Source organism: Camelina sativa, chromosome 9 (genome assembly GCF_030686135.1).
Source record: "Camelina sativa cultivar CO46 ecotype springtype chromosome 9, ASM3068613v1".
Lineage (NCBI taxonomy): Eukaryota > Viridiplantae > Streptophyta > Magnoliopsida > Brassicales > Brassicaceae > Camelina > Camelina sativa.
In genome coordinates this window covers 31,044,385-31,064,501 of record NC_141888.1, presented here as the reverse complement: position 1 = coordinate 31,064,501, position 20,117 = coordinate 31,044,385, and the positions used below count along the sequence as shown (strand labels likewise).

The 20,117-nt window shown below is 32.9% G+C and overlaps 2 protein-coding genes across 2 annotated transcripts; both read left to right on the top strand.

Annotated features, from left to right (window-relative positions):
* Positions 1-5,312: 5,312 nt before the first annotated feature.
* On the top strand, positions 5,313-6,331 carry LOC104712131 (chalcone--flavanone isomerase-like). The gene is made up of 3 exons (XM_019229340.2): positions 5,313-5,438; positions 5,521-5,744; positions 5,997-6,331. Exons 2-3 carry the CDS (start codon positions 5,550-5,552, stop codon positions 6,183-6,185), a joined length of 384 nt encoding a protein of 127 aa, XP_019084885.2. The 5' UTR covers positions 5,313-5,438; positions 5,521-5,549; the 3' UTR covers positions 6,186-6,331.
* A 3,662-nt stretch (positions 6,332-9,993) lies between these two features.
* Positions 9,994-11,541, top strand: LOC104712130 (chalcone--flavanone isomerase 1-like). Its single transcript, XM_010428958.3, has 4 exons — positions 9,994-10,367; positions 10,450-10,593; positions 10,684-10,907; positions 11,162-11,541. The coding sequence occupies exons 1-4, from the start codon at positions 10,235-10,237 to the stop codon at positions 11,348-11,350; spliced, it is 690 nt and encodes a 229-aa protein (XP_010427260.1). The 5' UTR covers positions 9,994-10,234; the 3' UTR covers positions 11,351-11,541.
* Positions 11,542-20,117: the final 8,576 nt, after the last annotated feature.

The following is a 20,117-nucleotide window of genomic DNA, read 5'->3' as shown; positions in this document are numbered from 1 at the left end:
GATTGGTCGTACAAAGCTCTAAGGAGAGTTCGCTAGACAAAACACATTCACTTCATCACGAGATGATGAAATATTCATATACTAATGCAAGTATGCCAAAGGTTTGATCAGTGCATATGAGTTACAGAGAAGTGGAGATGAAACCACATCCATGATCGTAAAGTATCACACATGCGAGCTGCTAAAAGGATTGTCAAGTATTTTAAAGGCACATCCAACATAGGATTGGTGTTGACGAAAGGAGCTAGCAGAAACCTGAAGAGATCTCGCACTTTGAGTTATTGTGAAGGATCCTGTGGCTGTTGCCTTCTGAGAACAAATCTGATCTTCTGCTACGCTCAGAAGCTTGTCAAGGTACCTCGTTCAATTTTTAAATATGAGGTTAATGCCTTGGGAACTTGTTTTCATCACCTGATGAAAATCAAACAATTGAGAACAGCGTACGGTACATTCATAGACCTTGCATCAATGTTGTGTGATAATTGTTTGTTTGTTAATATTGTTGTAGATCATGTGTCACATACTAAAATTACAATTATAGGATCCTGAATATTAGTTTATTCATAGGGTAGTTGTGGAGAAACTGATAAGTAATAGAACATCAGAGTATTGATTTACAAATTGCTGATTTGTTTACAAAACCCTTGGACTTGGATCAACACATGATTCTGAGAAATGTCATTGGTGTTTGTGGGATCTAATATGTTATGTGAGTTGTGTTGATCAGATACAGGGACATGCATCAGAACAGGCCATGGAATTCCTAGAATGTATAAAAGAGCAACACTCTGTCTAAACGAAGAATCAGTGGAAAACAGCTGCCTGTCATGCCAATTCATATGGGGATCTCGTAAAACGTTGTTGTGAAGAAGGAGGTCAAAGAGCTGAGGAGTGGCATTATTATGCATTCCATTCTGAAAGAAGTACCAGTTGTTTGTAACTTTAAAAAAAAAAGAGTTATGTGGCTGGTACGTCTGTAACAGAGTCCTGAAGAATAATAACAAGGGAATGCACAAATATCCGCGGTTGAGAAGTCAAGTGATATCGCTGATAGAAATCAGGAGATTTAGCAGAAGATCGTTCATATCATCAAACTGTGAAGATCATTCATGCCTGTTGGATCTAAGCTCTAAGGTAGTGTATCATGAAAAGTCAAAAAAAAAAAAAAAAAAAAAAAAAAAAAAAAGACTTGATACACTCCTATCAATGCACTCTCCAAAGGAAATTCCAGCTGCCTACTTCACGTTGATGATGAACCATGAGAATCAAAGGCATGCCAGAGCGAAAGACTAGCCACTGATCATAGAGCTGTTCTTTGAAGATTCACAAAAGGTTGTGGTAGCTTCTGGTGAAGTCCTAAACAAGTGGTTGGGACACCTCACATAACAGATCTCAAGGTATGAAAGCCGCTTACTTTAAGAAGTAAAATTAACATACAAGTGCTCTTGATGGTCTATTGCTTTTCTGGTTCCCTCACTTCCTGTGATTAACTATGTTTTGGATGTCTGAGGTTGTGTATAAAAGGCTGAAAAGAAAAAATGTGTTGCAAAATCAATGTTTTGTAGTTAAATTCATATGATTGATTGTTGAAACACGAGGCTGATTGTAAATATTGTTGATAAGAAATGTTTGTATGTTTTCAACAAGTGTGCACTGATGTGTGTGTTAAGTGTTTCAGGTTTAAGCTCATCTGTTTCAGCGTATAGGAATGATCATGACTCTCTAATAAGTAAACTCCAGAGAGCAGTAATGGATCAAGGGTCTAACATCTTGAGTGATGGATTGATCATGGAAGTAAGATCAAAGAGTTGCGTGTTCATCTAATTATTTGGGTGAAAATAAGTGTCCCATGAGTTCTGAAGGGTTGGAAGTAGCTGTTACTGCAACCTGGTTCAAGTTGTGAAAGGGCTTTAGAGGATTGTTGTTGAGTCATCATGCATCTGAGGACGATTCGAAAGACTGATACTCATTTTGTATTGATAAATGAGTATAGTGTCAGTTCCATGATACGAAGGAATGAAGCTACATGTACTGGAGTTTGATGAGTGCTCCTAGACAGAAGATTGTGCTTGCAAGTTGTTATTTCATGTGTGTACAACAGGTGGTTATTCATTAGAGTACCGTCTTTGATCAATGTATTTGATGCAAGGGACTGTTACCAGAAGATGGATTGTGCTACAAAGCAAGTGTCTATGTCCCACCAGCTGTTTGACGTGTGCATTATCGTCTCGCGGGGCTCCTTCAAAGGGATTTGACTCAAAACGATCCATATCCGTTGATGCTGCTCGAAGGTATGGTTTCTTTGCTTCTCGAACCATTGCTGCTGAGGTTTGCTATTCTCTGGAAGTAGATGATCCAGCTAGGGAGCTGCTTGATCAAGCCGGTCAGCTGAAAACTGTCACTCAAATCGGGTCTTATGATTTTGATGGTGTCTATGAGTTCTGGGCAAATCTTCCAGCAATTAAAATTGAAGAGAACTCAGTTGATGTACTTGTCAGAGATTGGGTGTATGAGTTTTCCCCAAGCCGCATTAATGCCTTGTTCAGTCTTCAGGCGGTTGATGTACGCGAACAAAGACTACAGACAGCTGCGATTATGGAGGAGGATCTTGCTCTCTTTCTATCTGGTGGCAAAGTGAAGACCTGCAAGCAGCTGGTGTCAACTGCAATCAAGGACATGGTGATCAAGGATGTGCATAAGATATGCTGCAGCAACTGGTCTCCCACGGTGAACACAGGGTACATTTCAGCAAACAGAGCCATGGTGACCTACATGATCATGCATTGCACCCCGTTTGATTTTGGGAGAATGATCTATGATCAGATCATACAGCTGGGTCTGCAAGCTAAGTCAGGGCTTCGTCCACCGTTTCCCAGTCGTATTCATCAGCTCTTTGAAGCTTAGCGTCCTGTTCCGAGTCTTCAGCAATAAGACACGAAGAAGACAAAGGGGAAGATGACTGTGTCACGGCCTGTGAAATCGATCATTCATAGTGGTACATCTACATAAGTGTGTTGAAACTTCAGTGTCGTGGAGTCAACAAAAGAGGACATGTGATCATCTCCCCTTAATGACCTACAGGTGCATATGATTGTGATGAGACATGTTATCAGCAATGAAGACAGAGGTGTGATACTCTGTTGTTAGAATCGTGATACATCCATTGAAGAACGAACATTTGTGGTTGGGTTCACTGATGATGTATGAAGATGTTTGAAGCTGCTGGGCTTCTGAAAAACTGTGTCTGAGATTAAGCCTTACTTATCTAAAGGTATATGTGTTTTGTGGGGCTAATCTGTCAACTGTCAAGGGTTTGATCAAGATAGTGATTGTTCTTGTAAGGAACTGTGCATTTGGAGTCTCACAAGACCGATCAACACTCTATTTGATTATGGTGGAGTAACTGGCTAGACGGGTATTAGACATGTGAGACTGATGATAGTTGAGTTAACAGATGATCATATGTTTGAGTTCCCTACAGATGACGAATTGGAGAAGTGATATGTGCTTAGCTCATCTGATTAGTGAAGCAGAAGTTTGAAAGCATAGATCATGATACACAAGATGCTGTTTTTCCTGCAAAGCTTGTGTATGGTCACATCCACACTGTGATTCGACCAAAGTGCTATCTGCTGTTCGAATTCTCGGCTACCAGTGTCCTATTGCCCAACATCCAGTTGTGGTTGCTAGGATAGTCAACATGCCTACAAACAAGAAGCTGTTTCAATAGGCAACTTGACTGATCATCAAAGTGCTTAAGGATGCGAAGCACTGTTAGCAGGTAAGTGATTCCCATAACTCAGTATATTGTTGTGATACATATGTCTGTTTTTGACTTAGTTGATCACTCAAGCTGGGGGAGAATGATTCTGGTTTTGTGTTTTGTTCAACGCCTAATGATAAGGAGTTCTGTACTTATGGGGGAGAATTCTTGAAGCTACTTGGTTTAGCGGGAGAATCATTGTTTATGGGGGAGACTTAATTTATTAATTGGTTGATCTTAGGATGGTGGTGGTTATTGATCTTAGGTTGTTAATGATTGAGAATATGCCAATTGATTAAGTCTGGATTAGAGAATTATTAAGAACATGGTTTCCGCTGCAGCCCGCTGGGGTTTCTGATTGTTAGGTTCTTATGCATAATTCTGTTTGAACAAGCTGTTGGTTAATTTTGCTAGATAATGTCTGATGTTTTGTCTAGTTGTTGCTTGTTCTGTTTTTGGCTTGTGTTTGTTGGAGTGTCTTTTCAGGTTGAACCAGAGAGATGCTTGAGTATCAAACTCAGTCAAAAAGGGGGAGATTGTAACTGCAGATTCTGGAACAACTCGCTGTGAGGAACAAGTCGTTGTGCCGAACAGAGCGTTGTGCCAGTCAGGAAGCTGCATCAGATCACAGACGCCCGAGTTGCTGACATGGATGTGTGAGCTGACGTGGAAAGACGTGAGTGGATGTGATGATGCGTCAAGGAAGGCTGTTGACGTGGTCTTGAAGATAGAGACAAGATTGTACTTGGAGATATGGAAAATATTCTCTGCGATAAATAAGGAAAGGATAAGCTTGAGGAGCAAGCAGTTTCCGTTTGTCTGGAGATATGAAGAATATTCTCCGCAATAGTTAAGAAAATGATAAGACTGAGAAACAAGCAGTTTCCTTATCCCGTGATACTTGGAGATTCGCCTTCTAGGGTTTCTCAAATCATGTATATATATTCTAGGAGTAGGCCACGAGCCAAGTTGAGCACTCTAGAATATTGATACAGTTGTAAACTTCGAAGCCACAAAAATAAGGCTTAGAAGGGGTGTTCCCAGTTCTCTGCGACGTTAATCAGGGTGGTGATTAAGTGCGCAGAGAATTGTTTTTTTCTTTCTCTTAGATCTACTCTGGTGAGAGTTTAGATAGAAAAGAGAGAGGGTGAGTTTTAATCTCTCAGCTAAAAAGAGAGAGGGTGAGTTTATTCTCTTAGATCTACACAGGTGTGTGTTTAGATAGAAAAGAGAAGAGGGGTCAGATTCATTCTTAGTCGGGTTCAATCCTATTGGGTAGAATAGGTTGAGTAAGGGCCGAGACAAAATTGTATCCTTGTAAAAGATAAATTTTGTTAATAAGATTGAATAGAAAAGCGTTGGTTTGGCGCGTTCCAAGTGTGAATCAGTGTGTTGTGCTTCTCTATACCTTTACAGCCTCCTCCAATCCACTCATCCTCGGTGGCGCAGGTTCGGTTGTCGTTACCTCTGTTTTTGTCTTCTTCTTTTTGCTGACTATGTGATCCTTTTGCTAACATATATATACGCGCAGGTGTCCAAGTAAAATTCACAACTTATACCGTTGTAGGAGTATACCTAGATGCTAACGCGGTCCCATCACTCTCCCTCAAGTGGAAGGGCAAAACCGCAGAGGAATTAACTGAATCTGTCCCGTTCTTCCGTGAAATCGTCAGAGGTAGAACACCAGTTACTTAACTTACACGTCAAGTTAGATTATTAGACCAACTTAGTTTCACTTCCTTGAATTTGCTCTTTAGGTGCGTTTGAGAAGTTTATTAAGGTGACTATGAAACTGCCGTTAACTGGACAGCAATACTCGGAGGGAGTAACGAAGAAGTGTGTGGCTATATTGAAAGTTCGAGGGACTTACACGGACTGTGAAGCCAAAGCTGTGGAGAAGTTCTTGGAGGTCTTCAAGGACGAAACCTTCCCTCCCGGTGCATCCATCCTTTTTGCTCTCTCCCCAAACGGCTCCCTTACGGTAACTTTGCTACCATAACATTGACATGATTTATAGTTTATTTTGGCGGTTTAAATTATTGTAAGTTCAAATTAAATGCCAGCAATGAGATACTCTGTTTGCATGTTTAATGAACACTTGCGTTAGGAAATGTTTTAGTATTTTAAATGTGAACAGAACACTAATGTAGAAGTAGCGTTTGAAATAATAGTAGTTATAACGTGTAGCTTTGGAATATTTTATTAAGGATTTGTTGTGAACGTTTTTTTGCAGGTTGCGTTTTCCAAAGATGATAGCATTCCTGAAACCGGAAAAGCTGTGATCCAGAACAAATTGTTGGCGGAGGATGTTCTTGAGTCGTTCATCGGAAAGAACGGTGCTTCTCCAGGGGTTAGGTTGAGTGTTGCCGAGAGATTAGCTCAGCTGATGAACGAGAACAAGGTCGAAGAGGAAGAGAACTGAGAATCCATAGGATAAAAATAACTTAGTATTTGGTGTTTTATTTTTTTCTATGTCGATCCTATAAATAACTTAGTTCCTTTTGAATGTTATCAACTATTTTTAAGAATAATCCAAGAGTATCATGGAATAGGATGAAAATTGTGTTATCACTAGCTGGTCTTAATTCTAGAGATTACACTAACGAAAACCAAGTGATCAAAAAATTATAGGAAACAAAATTTGAATTTTTGTCAACAAAGAATCAAATCTGAAACTTGTTGCATGTTCATTATTAAAGGATGATAACTCATGGCTACTGTGGTCCACTGGTCTGATAACTTGGAGAATCTGGTTCTAAGAAAAAGGTTGAAAGCTTTATGTGTTGCGTTTGGCATTGGTTTTGAACTTTTCCGTTACATATTATTGAGGTGTTTGATCCTGTTGAATAAGAGAAAATTCAGAAGGGTGAAAACTTTGGTCATAAACATCAACGTTTGAAGCTCAAATCAAAGAAGCAAACAAAACACTTATATGAAAATTTGGTCTTACACAGGTAAGGTCGTTTTGATGGGTCAGAGATGTTCAGCCCTGTATGTTAGGTTTTGAGTTAAGCTTTAGATCCGCATGCATGTCCGTGATCACCTAAAAATATGTAAGACTGGGCCGACATGCCTTTTTTTTGGACCACCATAGTAATATCCGTAGGAATGAACGTGGAGTTCCACAATCTCATCAATGTTTATTTGTGTCTTGCATTCATGTCTAACATAACATTTAGATGCAACATCCAGATTCGGCATTTAAATGTTGTTCACTTATTAAATTAGGTTTTATATATGGTTATTGTATTTGGATACAATTTTGTCCGTTTGTTAATTTGAAGAACATATGAATGTAAAATTTACTTATCCTAGCTATAACAACTAACAAGAAAATGTTTTGTTATGTTTTAACTAATAACCAACGTAATTTGTTTTCAATTCGCCATTTTAATCTTAATATAGAAAATTCTGTAAATTTAAAAATTGTTAATCATTAACATCTTGAAACCTGATATATTATTTAAAATCCTATGTGGATGCAGTAAGGAGCTTATAGCTCCAAATTTTATTAGTATAAAATAATTATAATATTTTAAATTTTTAATAGAATTTTTAAATTTGCACGTCTGATAAATCAAGCTTCCTGCTTATTTGTAATTAAAAGCATATTAGTCTTATTTATAAACTATGTTTTGAACCCACGCTATGCGTGGGTTTATTTGATATATTTTGATAAAAATTATATATGATTGATGACGTTAATGAAATATTATTTTATAGAAAACTTTAAATTATTATTAAAAATTATTATTAAATTTCAGATACACAATTTTTAAAAATATAAAAATCAGTTGTGTTTTAAAATCAAATCTGATAAAAAGTTTATGAATTTAACTCGACGTCCAGGCAAGGCGAATCAAACTGGTGACCTCATATATCCTAAACCATTTCTATGACCACCAGATAAAACAAAACAATTTAATAATCATGAATTTATTTCGTTTTTCATATTTAATTGATCGCTATCACCTATGTTTTTGTATTTTTTATTCAATGTTTTCTTATTCTTCATATTCTTTCTTGTCATATTCATTGTCAAATTTATGGTAATTGTCATCGTTACTTTTACCGTCCGGTTCTTCGTTATACTTTTCTTTTTGTTCTTCCTCGTCAATTTCTTCACATTCTTCCACTGAAAAACTTTTTTTTTAGACTACCACACAACTTGTTAACCCATCAAACTCCAAGACTAAAATCATTTCTTTTCTCATAAAAATTGTGCAATTCATGAAGACCAGCAGAGTCAACACATGCACCCAATTATTGATAATTTCATCTATATAATTATTTGGTTTTAGATCCACACATATTGAAACTTCTCAAACCAAAATCCTTACTTGCAGAGAAAGTAATATGAACACATGTATAGTTAAAACAATATTTTGTGCTTTTTGTCGATCCTTCTTCTTTAGACTCAAATAACATCAAATCAAGGTCTTGCGACGTCAATCTTTCTTTCTTAAACTTAAAAATAAAAATAAAATTACTGCAAAAGTATCAAATCATCTGTAAAGTCATACACAAAAACATGTTTTACAGCTCATAAGAGATATAAAGCACCCGACGATTGGCCAGCCTTCTCCTCCTTGCTAGAAGATTTCCATTCTCTAAGAGCATCATTCTCATCCTTTACCCTGTCCCAGATTCCGAGGACGTCAAATACGCGAGCAGACTGTCTGGCCCGCTCTTCTAGATCTTTAGTTTCTGAATTTTTTTTTGTAAACTCTTGTCCTCCAACTTGGGCAACCAACTTGGGGGTCATCTTTTGATTTATTTAGAAAAAAAGAAAAGAATAAAAAAAAGATATAGAGCACAAACGGAGATAAGTAAGATATTTTCAAGATATTAAAAAATTTGATATATAATATTTAGTAATTCTTAAACTTTTAAATTTTTAATAGAGATTAAATATTTAAAATATTTCAAACTTTAGATGTAGTTTCAATATTTGTAACATTTTTTTAGAGTTAAATATTAATGACACTTTAAGTTTTTATAGAGTTTAAATAGTTATAATATTATAACATTTTTATGGAGGTATTATAATATTTCTAAACATTCTATAATAAATATTTAAACCTTTAAAAATTTTAATTTACTAAAATAAATCAAATAAAACTTTTAAATTTGGAAACCTGATAAATAAGCATAAATCAAGCAAACCTGATAAATTTATAGTTTAAAATATAGTAGTTTTATTTGTAATGGTTCTCAGCCATTGTCAAAAAAATTCTAGTCACCGTGTACACTTATTTATAAGTATTTTAATATAGAAATTTTATATAATTTTAAAATTTTAAATATTAAGATGTTTGATCCCAATTGATTATTAAAAAAATCTGAATATACAAAATTCTGGAAATATTTAAAAATGTTAATTAATTAGTGACATGTCAAATATCGATAGGTTGTTTTAAATATCATGTAGACGCCTTAATAAAGCTTATAGCTTCTACTTTTATTTAGTATAGATTGTTGGATATGGGCTTTGTCCCCAATATTAATAAGGCCCGAACAGAATACCAACAAGTTTAGCAGGTCTACAAGACCTTAATTCGGCCAAATAAGTACAGCGTTAAACTCATAATTTGCAGAAGAGACAGAAGGAATTTAAGATCAATGTCTCACTATAAAGAATAGAGGTCACTATCGAGCACGATATCCGAAAAAGGTGATTAAAGAGAGCATTCAAGAGCTCAACCGCAAGTCTAAGTCGTATTAATCACACTCAGCATTTGTGTGTTGTCTCTTTCGTCTCGTACGAAAAGTCTTTGGAGCGACAGAACTATAACGTCGCACAACTCAAACTCTCTGTAAACACTTGCCTTGTTTCATTGTTAATTAAAGGACAAGCTCTATTTTTACCCTCAAATTCCTGTATTATCTATATTGTTGCGACTTAGCATCAACAAATATCTCTATATTCTTAAAATTCATATAGAAATTTCAATAAATATAAACTAGTTAAAGTTTATCATGTTCTATATATATTTAACAACATAAATCATATAAATCATTTACCTATAATGATTTACCAAAACTCTGGAAGAAGATAAGCCTTTATGAAATTCCATAATACCTTTCATAACTTAAAATATAAATATATAAAACCCAAACCAAAAACCTAAGCTGCAACGAAACTTAAAGGAATAAGAGCGTAAACAAAAGGTCTTTGTTTGGTGTAAGAGGATCCGAGTTTAAAACCACCAAGTGTCACTACATCTTCTAGTCAAATATAAAAAGGCAGACAAATCTCAAAAGTTAGTTAAGTCCACGTGCTTACACATCCAACCAAACCAAAAACCTAAGATGCAACCAAACAAAGATCGTAAACAAAAAGTCTTTGTTAGGTATAAGGCGATCCGAGGTTTAAACGTCCAATTGTCACTACATCTTCCTATCAAATATAAATAGAGGGACAAATCTCATAAGTGAGTTAAGTCCAACACTCGTAATCGTAACTCAACTATGTCTTCCTCCTCCGTTGTCGTCTCTCCGTCTCCGCTCCCTACCGTCGCGGAGCTTCATGTAGATTCCGTCACGTTTGCACCGTCCGTCAAGTCACCAGCCTCCTCCAATCCACTCTTCCTCGGTGGCGCAGGTTCGGTTGTCGTTTCCTCTGTTTTTGTCTTCTTCTTTTTGCTGACTATGTGATCCTTTTGCTAACATATATATACGCGCAGGTGTCCAAGGAAAATTCACAACTTATACCGTCGTAGGAGTATACCTAGATGCTAACGCCATCCCATCACTCTCCCTCAAGTGGAAGGGCAAAACCGCAGAGGAGTTAACGGAATCTGTCTCGTTCTTCCGTGAAATCGTCACAGGTACTTAATTCCTTATATAACAACTTAATTTACACGTCAAGTTAGATTATTAGACCAACTTAGTTTCACTTCCTTCAATTTGCTCTTTAGGTGCGTTTGAGAAGTTTATTAAGTTGACTATGAAACAGCCGTTATTTGGACATAAATACGCGGAGGGAGTAACGAAGAAGTGTGTGGCTATATTGAAAGTTCGAGGGACTTACACGGACTGTGAAGCCAATGCTGTGGAGAAGTTCTTGGAGGTCTTCAAGGACGAAACCTTCCTTCCCGGTGCATCCATCCTTTTTGCTCTCTCCCCGAACGGCTCCCTTACGGTAACTTTGCTACCATAACATTGACATGATTTATAGTTTATTTTGGCGGTTTATATTATTGTAAGTTCAAATTAAATGCCAGCAATGAGATACTCTGTTTGCATGTTTAATGAACACTTGCGTTAGGAAATGTTTTTTAGTATTTTAAATGTGAACAGAACACTAATGTAGAAGTAGCGTTTGAAATAATAGTAGTTATAACGTGTAGCTTTGGAATATTTTATTAAGGATTTGTTATGAACGTTTTTTTTCAGGTTGCGTTTTCTAAAGATGATAACATTCCTGAAACCGGGAAAGCTGTGATCCAGAACAAATTGTTGGCGGAGGATGTTCTTGAGTCGTTCATCGGAAAGAACGGTGCTTCTCCAGGGGTTAGGTTGAGTGTTGCCGAGAGATTAGCTCAGCTGATGAACGAGAACAAGGTCGAAGAGGAAGAGAACTGAGAATCCATAGGATAAAAATAACTTAGTATTTGGGCCTTTGAGTTCCATAGGTTCTCTTGAGTACGTATTTGGTAATTTATGTTTTTCTATGTCGAATCCTATATAAATACCTTAGTTCCTTTTGAATGTTTTCAACTATTTTTAAGAATAATCCAAGAGTATCATGGAATAGGATGAAAATTGTGTTATCACTAGCTGGTCTTGATTCAAGAGATTACACTGAAACGAAACCAAGTGATCAAAAAATTATAGGGAACAAAATTTGAATTTTGGTCAACAAAGAATCAAATCTGAAACTTGTTGCATGTTCATTATTAAAGGATGATGACTCATGGCAACTGTGGTCCACTGGTCCGATAACTTGGAGAATCTGGTTCTAAGAAAAAGGTTGAAAGCTTTATGTGTTGCGCTTGGCATTGGTTTTGAACTTTTCCGTTACATATTATTGAGGTGTTTGATCCTGTTGAATAAGAGAAAATTCAGAAGGGTGAAAAATTTGGTCATAAACATCAACGTTTGAAGCTCAAATCAAAGAAGCAACCAAACCACTTATATGAAAATTTGGTCTTACACAGGTAAGGTCGTCTTGATGGGTCAGAGATGTTCAGCCCTGTATGTTAGGTTTTGAGTTTTTTTTTTTTTGGTTAAAATGTTAGGTTTTGAGTTAAGCTTTAAATCCGCATGCATGTCCGTGATCACCTAAAAATATGTAAGACTGGGCCGACATGCCTTTTTTTGGACCACCATAGTAATATCCGTAGGAATGAACGTGGAGTTCCACAATCTCATCAATGTTTATTTGTGTCTTGCATTCATGTCTAACATAACATTTAGATGCAACATCCAGATTCGGCATTTAAATGTTGTTCACTTATTAAATTAGGTTTTGTATATGGTATTGTATTTGCATACAATTTTGTCCGTTTGTTAATATGAAGAAACATATGAATGTAAAATTTACTTATCCTATAACAACTAACAAGAAAATGTTTTGTTGTGTTTTAATTAATAACCAACGTAATTTGTCTTAATTAAATTAAAAATTTACAAAATAATTTTATGCATAAATTAAAATTCGTATGATAATAATTACATATAAGTTTTGAGATTTTATTCCCAAAATATAAATTCACGATTTATGTGCTAAAAATAGATGGTCACAAATATTGTACTATAAAACAGTTTAGCTTTAAAACGAGATTTCGTAGTTTTTAAAACTAGATTCGACATTTTTAATATTAAAAATTTAAAATGTGAGTCTAAAAATTTAAGTGTCAACATACTACTCTATAATTTTGGCGCCATATCATGATTTCATAAAAAGCATCAAAATATAAGTTTACAACTATCGCGCTTGAACAAAATTTTGTAAATTTGATTTTCAAACACGATTTCATTATTTTTATGCTAGATCACAATTCTCAATCATTTATATTAACACAAAATTTTGTGATTTTGGGAATTTTGCCCAATCTACCACATTGGATATAAATATTTTCAGATTTACCACATTAGAAAAACTTTTTCCAATCTACCAAAAGTGACTATGTTAAATGACGTTAATAGTCCTCTTCTCTTCCCTTGAAATTTGGCGTTTGGCGATGCAGTACAACATTTGACGCAGCATTAATTACGTTGGCATTTAATGTCAACAGAAAAGTCGAAACTATCTAAGTAGTTGACAAATAATTAACTATATATATATAATAGACAAAATATAAGTTGTGGACAATATTTATCCTACAAACAATAATTATATTTGACTTAAGTTTGTCCACCACCTTTAAGTTAGTGTGTTGTAGTCTTGCAGACTAATAAACGATAGACATTATTTATAAGTTGTCCATTAAAACATATGTATATACATTTGTAATATTTTAAATCGATAAAAAATGCATAGTAAAAAATAATATTTAAAGTTGACGAAATATATATTTCTCGTAGACAAGATTCTAGATAGTAGACAAAAATATTACAGTGGACAACAAATGTCATGGACCAAAAATAAAATAATATGAATCAATTAACATGATAGACAAAAAATAAAGTTTAAATCTGTCCATAGATGAACCTAATAGAATGAGAAGTATGAGACAAATGTGACTGAGAATGCTTTTTTCCTTCATAGTAGAATCTTGTTTAAGTAAAATTTAAAAGTATAAGCAAAACCCAGAAAATTAGAGAAAGATTTTAGTTTAAATGAGATTGGACTGCTTTAATTTGAAATTGGACTGTTGTGCAAGACAGTGAAAAGACACGACACAACACAACAGTTTTATTAAATAAAAAACAAGAAAATATTCTTTTATTATTTTGCATAGGAAACAAAGGACAGGTAATTCTATCATACAGTTGAGGTACTCCTTGAAAGGAGTTTTGCAATGTGGTATAATCCGATAGAAAGATTTATGAATGTGGTAGAACTCTTAAAAAACTCAAAATTTTAATTACGGCCTGTTTGTACCGAGATGAGCATAATACTAATAAACAAGATTTTATGGGGTAAGAATGGAGTTGGTCCTTTTATTAACGAGAAATGAGGTCGTCACTTACAAAGAATCAAGATTATGCTCGTCAATTTACAGGCAAACTAACGACCAGAACCATGACAAGCTCAGAAACGGAAATGAATTACACAAAAGGCAATAAACTCAGTATTCGATGCAAAGTATTGCTCTATAGATAATCTATGGGGGTCAGGATGGTGATCCCAATAAATGTCCTCTGCTTTTATAGGCGACTGTTGACTTAGGGCTGCCTAAGATGTCAACGCAAATTCCTGAGATTGCCCTCTCCGAAGCTTAACAGACTTTCATTAAATTTGTTGAGCCAGAACTTTAGATTAATATACTCCCTCCATTTCAAAATATAAGATGTTTAAGAGAAGTTTTTTTATAATATATGATGTTTTTAAGTATCTATGCAACTTTTAGATTAGTTTAGTATTTTATATTATACAGTATTATTTCTGATTGGTTGAACTTGTTAAAAGTAAAGACTTCTTAATCTGCGTATTTTAGTTAAAATATCCTATATTTTGAAACGGAATATTTAAGAAGTCTTTGTTAGACCGAGTGTCATATAAGGCAAAACCCATATCCAACAAGGCCATACATATATAACTCAAAATTCAAAAATTTTGCACCATGTATGGCCTTGTTGGATATGGGTTTTTCCATACTTCTTGCCTTATTAGAATTATTGCAATTATAAAATATCTTGCAATTATAAAATATATTGCAAAGCATAATTTGGCATTTCGTGGAACCAACGATACATTATATGGCAATTTCTGAGTAAATCATTTGAGGAAAAATGTATTAATTAGAATTATTGCAATTATAAAATATCTTGCAAAGCATAATTTGGCATTTCGTTGAACCAACGATACATTATATCAAAATAGTAATGGCAACTTTTTAGGATTAGTAGAGACGTTAGCAGAATTTGATCTTGTGATGAAAGAGCATGTTTTTAGGATTACTAGTGGAAGTATTCATCATCATTATCTTAGTCATAGTATTCAAAATGAACTGATTCTCTTAATTTCTTCAAAAATTAAATCAAAAATAGTTATGAGAATTAAAGAAGCCAAATATTTTTCTGTGATTTTGGATTGCACCCCTGCTGCTAGCCATCAAGAGCAAATGTCAATAATTATAAGGTGTGTGTCTTTTTCCTCAAATTGTTTTAAAGTAGAAGAGTACTTTGTTGAATTTATTCAAGTAGATGACACAACAGGTATAGGGCTTTTTGAAGTGTTAAAGGATGTATTAAAATCTCTAGATCTTGATATAGATAATGTGAGAGGTCAAGGTTATGACAATGGATCTAATATGAAAGGATACAAACAAGGTGTACAAAAAAGACTTTTGGATTTGAATCCTAGGGCATTTTATACACCATGTGCTTGTCATAGTCTTAATTTGGTTTTGTGTGATATTGGAAATAATTCGGTGAAGGTTAAAGATTTTTTTGGGGTAGTACAACGCTTGTATTCTTTGTTTGCTAATTCTATAAAGAGGTGGGATATTTTGAAAAATAATGTGAAAAGTTTAACTCTTAAGCAATTATCAACAACCCGATGGGAAAGTCGTGTTGAGAGTATTAAAGCTATACGGTTTCAGATTATGGATATAAGAGAGTCTTTATTTGAAGTGGCTGAAAATGATAATGATCCAATGATTCAAAGTGAAGCTAAATCTTTAGCATTGAATGAGCTTAGTAGTTTTGAATTTTTGTTATCTACTGTTATTTGGTTTGACATATTGCATGTGGTAAATATAGTTAGCAAAAAATTACAGTCAAAAGATATGCAGATTGATGTTGCAATGACCGAGGTAAGTGCCTTAATTTCTTATTTTAAGAAATATAGAGAAGTTGGATTTGTTGAGGCTATGATAAAAGCTAAGGAAATTGCCACTGAAATTGGTGTTGAACCTATATTTATTGAAAAAAGAATTATCCGTAGAAAAAAACAATATGATGAAGTTAGTGGTAATGAAACTTTATTATCTGCAGAAGAAACATTTCGAATTCAATATTTTTTGTATCTCATTGATCATGCTATTAGTTCATTTAATAAGAGGTTTGAACAATATCAGTTATATGAAAAGATGTTTGGTTTTTTGTTTGATTCCACTAAACTGAAAATGTGTGATGATGTGAGTTTAATGTCTCATTGTAGTTATCTAGAAAACAGTTTGAAAAATGGTGATTTAGTAGACATTGTTGGAGAGGAACTTTTTATTGAGCTAAAGTTTCTTAAGGAGCTTTTACCAAATGAAAATATGAAAGCTCATGATATAATAAATTTTCTTGTACCTTTTGATAGTTTTCCATATACTACAATTGCTTATAGAGTTTTACTAACTATTCCTGTTAGTGTTGCTTCAGCTGAAAGGAGTTTCTCCAAACTGAAATTATTGAAGTCATATTTGAGGACTTCTATGTCACAAGACAGATTAAATGGACTAGCTTTGATGGCTATTGAGAATGAGTTTTTGGAAGAATTGGATGTTGAAACTTTGATTGAGGATTTTGCTTCAAAACATGTAAAGAGAATGATGTTATTCACTTGAGCAATGACTGATTTTTCCTTGTATTTTTTTTTGTGAAAACAGGTACATCATAATCTATGAATTAGGATGGAAGGATTGACTACAAACAAAATGTAACGATGATGCACTTCGACTTTTGCACCGGGTGGAGCTGATGCTTACGCCGGCACTGATATAACTATATAAAGAACATTTTAAAGCTTTGGTAGAGAGTAAATAATTCATAAGACCGGTTATCTGAGATTCTGAGGTGTAAATAACCAAATACAAATCCGAGTTTGGCTACTGAACAAACATGACGCATGTGAATTATAATGTGACTGATGTATTCACTAGTTTTACAACGTAAATATTTCTTTCGAATTTGATAGAGGTTGATTTTGCATTAATGACTATTAAGTTACAAAAGTACAAACATTCCAGCACACATTTATAATCAATTGTGTTAGGTGTATATAAATCGACAATACATTTAAAGCATATAAAGTCGCAGTTAACTTGGAGCCACATAATTTGCAAAACTGACAAATTTATTTCACACTGATTCGACTGACATCGTATGCATATTAGCTAATTCCACCTTTCCAGTTTATTATGCTTTCTCAGTTTGTGATGTTGATGTATTTCCTGCTTGGCTCTAGTCTTCTGTAATGGCAGAAATGCCGAACCATTATGCTTGGAGTAAGTATTACGAATTTTTGTTTCCCCTGATTATAGTAAACTATGAATCAGTTTGTTTAGCAAATTTGTTTTTGTTAAACCAATTAAATTTTATTTATTTATTCTTCTTTTCTTATAACCTGTAACTTAAGAAGGAAAAAAATAAACAATAAGTAAGTAAGACAAGACAAAAGAAAACCATAGACCATATTTCTTTTAAACGTAAGAGAAATTCAGTTGCGGAGAAAAAAAAAATTCAGTTCATATATTCTGCTCTTTTTTTGTTTGTGATTTTAATTCTCTACATTTTTTTTTTGTAGTTGAAAGCCAGATTTTTTGTTTTCATAAAAAGTGAATTAATATATGTTTCCTAGATAAGAGATTCTTATTAATTAATACGTGTGGGTTTATTTGATATATTTTGGTGAAAAATTATATATATGAATGATGACAGTTATAAAATATTATCTTATAGAAAACTTTAAATTACTATTAAGGCCAAATTTTTATTTCAGATACACAAAAAAATTTAAAAATACAAAAATCAGTTGTGCTATAAAATCAAATCTGATCAAAAGAATCATGGATTTAATTGGACGTCTAAGCTAGGCGGATCGGACCTTGACAAACGAAACATTTTCAGAATCATGATTTAATCTCGTTTTCTCATATTTAATTGACAGCCACCATCTATGTTTTCTTGTTTGTTTCCACTGTTTTCTTACTCTTTATATTATTTATCGTCATTTTTATTGTCAAATTTTCATGATAATTATCATTATAACTTTTACCGTCCAGTTCTTTGTTATACTCTTCTTCTTCCTCTTTCTCGGCAGCTTTCTCACATCTTCCACTTAATAATCATATAAAAAAAAAAATTTACACTACTAAATAATTTGTTAACCCATCAAACTCCAAAACCAAAATCATTGTCTATTTACTCATAAAATTTCATGGATCAGCATAGACACCACATGCACTCAATTATTGATATTTTCACTTGTATACTTACTCGGGTTTAGATCCACATGTATTGAATCTTCTTGAACCAAAATCTTTAATACTACAAAATTGCAAATTACTTGCTGAGAAAGTGATATGAACATATGTATAGTTAATAAAAAATGTGTTCATCGTCGTTCCTTTTTCTTTAAGGAAATTTGTTAGAAATACCCTTTTTGATATAACCTTTTTCAAAAATACCCTTTTTTTGTTATTTTCATTTTTGCCATCTCTTATTTTTAATGATCATTTTACCCTTACATGAAAAATAATTTAATCAATAAAATGAAAAAAAAAATTTCCAAAATATTTTCCGCCAAAAAATTTCAAAAAAATGTTCCCGCCAAAAAAAATCTTGGTCAAAAAAAGTTTGACAAAACATTTTGAGAAAAAAAAATTTCCGCAAAAAATTTCCCCGCCAAAAAAAAATTTCAAAGCTTTTATAAACTTTTTAAAAGGTTTACAACCTTGTAAAAGCGTTTACAAGGTTTTTAAAAGCATTTACAAGGTTTTTAAAAGGTTATTAAACTATTTTTTAAAGCGTTTACAAGGTTTTTAAAAGGTTATTAAAATATTTTTAAAGCGTTTACACGGTTTATAAAAAGTTTTTATAAAAAAAACATCTCGTAAAAACCTTTTAAAAACATTTTAAAAACCTTTTAAAAGCGTTTTTAAAACCTTGTAAACGCTTTTAAAATTTTTTAAAAAAAAAATGCTTTTAAAAAGTTTTTATAAGGTTTTTATAAAATGCTTTTATAAGGTTTTTAAAAGGTTTACAACCTTGTAAAAGCGTTTACAAGGTTTTTAAAAGGTTATTAAATTGTTTTTAAAAGCGTTTACAAGGTTTTTAAAAGGTTTTTAAAATATTTTTAAAAGCATTTATAAGGTTTTGAAAATGTTTTTATAAAACAAATTTCTTAAAAACCTTTTAATAATCTTTTAAATACATTTTAAAAACGTTGTAAACGCTTTTAAAAAACTTTTTAAAAGCGTTTACAAGGTTTTTAATTTAAAAGCGTTTACAAGGTTTTTAAAGATTTTTAAAAGCGATTACAAGGTTTTTAAAAAATATAATTCAAAATTTTTGGCGGAATAAATCCACTTTTGGCAAGAATTTTTTCATTGTTTGGCGGGAAAATTTTTCAATTTTGGCGGAATTTTTTTTTCATTTTTTTGGCGGGAATGTGTTTTTATTATTTGGCGGGAAATTTTTCGATTTTAATGATTGTACATTCTTGCTGTCACTCAAAAAAGTGTAATTTGGTCATTTTGTACATAAAAAAATCAACATGGAGGGGTATTTTTAAAAAGAGGCATGAAAAAATGGTATTTTTGAGAATGCCCCAATTAAACCTCAAAAATTAACTCAAACAATATCAAATCAAGGTCTTGCGACGTCAATCCTTCTTCCTTAGACCCAAAAATAAAAAACTTACTGAAACAATATGAAATCACCTATAAAGTCATACACAAAAACATGTTTTACAGCACTTACAGCACAAAGAGAGATAAATAAGATATTTTCAAAATATTAAAAAAATCAAATATTTAATATTTAATAATACTTAAATTTTTAAATTTTCATAGAGTTTAAATAATTATAATATTTTAAATTTAGATGTAGTTTACATGTTTATAACATTTTAAAATTTTTAGAGTAAAATATTAATGATATTTAAACTTTTGATAGAGTTTAAATAATTATAGTATTTTAAACTTTCTATGGGGGTATTATAATATTTTAATTTTTTTTTATAAAATTTAAATATTTATAATATTTTGAACCTTTTAAAAGTTTCATTAATTCTAATAAAAAAAAGTAAATTTGGACGCCAGCCAAATCAAGGTTGCTGCTGATTTGTAGTTAGAAGCATATTAGTCTTATTTATAGTGGTTCTTAGCCATTGTCTAAAAATTGTATAGCCAATGTGGGATGTTGTACATACACTTATTTATAAGTTTTTTAATATTAAAATTATGATTTAAAAAAAGTTAACTATTGAGATGTCTGATTTCAATTCGTCGTTTTAAAAATCTTAATATAC

Bases quoted from the DNA above. Each gene is read 5' to 3' on its own strand.
- LOC104712131 (XM_019229340.2), top strand. From the start codon at position 5,550: ATGAAACTGCCGTTAACTGGACAGCAATACTCGGAGGGAGTAACGAAG. The intron at 5,745-5,996 runs GTAACTTTGCTA...GTTTTTTTGCAG, and splicing joins CCCCAAACGGCTCCCTTACG to GTTGCGTTTTCCAAAGATGA.
- LOC104712130 (XM_010428958.3), top strand. From the start codon at position 10,235: ATGTCTTCCTCCTCCGTTGTCGTCTCTCCGTCTCCGCTCCCTACCGTC. The intron at 10,594-10,683 runs GTACTTAATTCC...TTTGCTCTTTAG, and splicing joins CTTCCGTGAAATCGTCACAG to GTGCGTTTGAGAAGTTTATT. The intron at 10,908-11,161 runs GTAACTTTGCTA...GTTTTTTTTCAG, and splicing joins CCCCGAACGGCTCCCTTACG to GTTGCGTTTTCTAAAGATGA.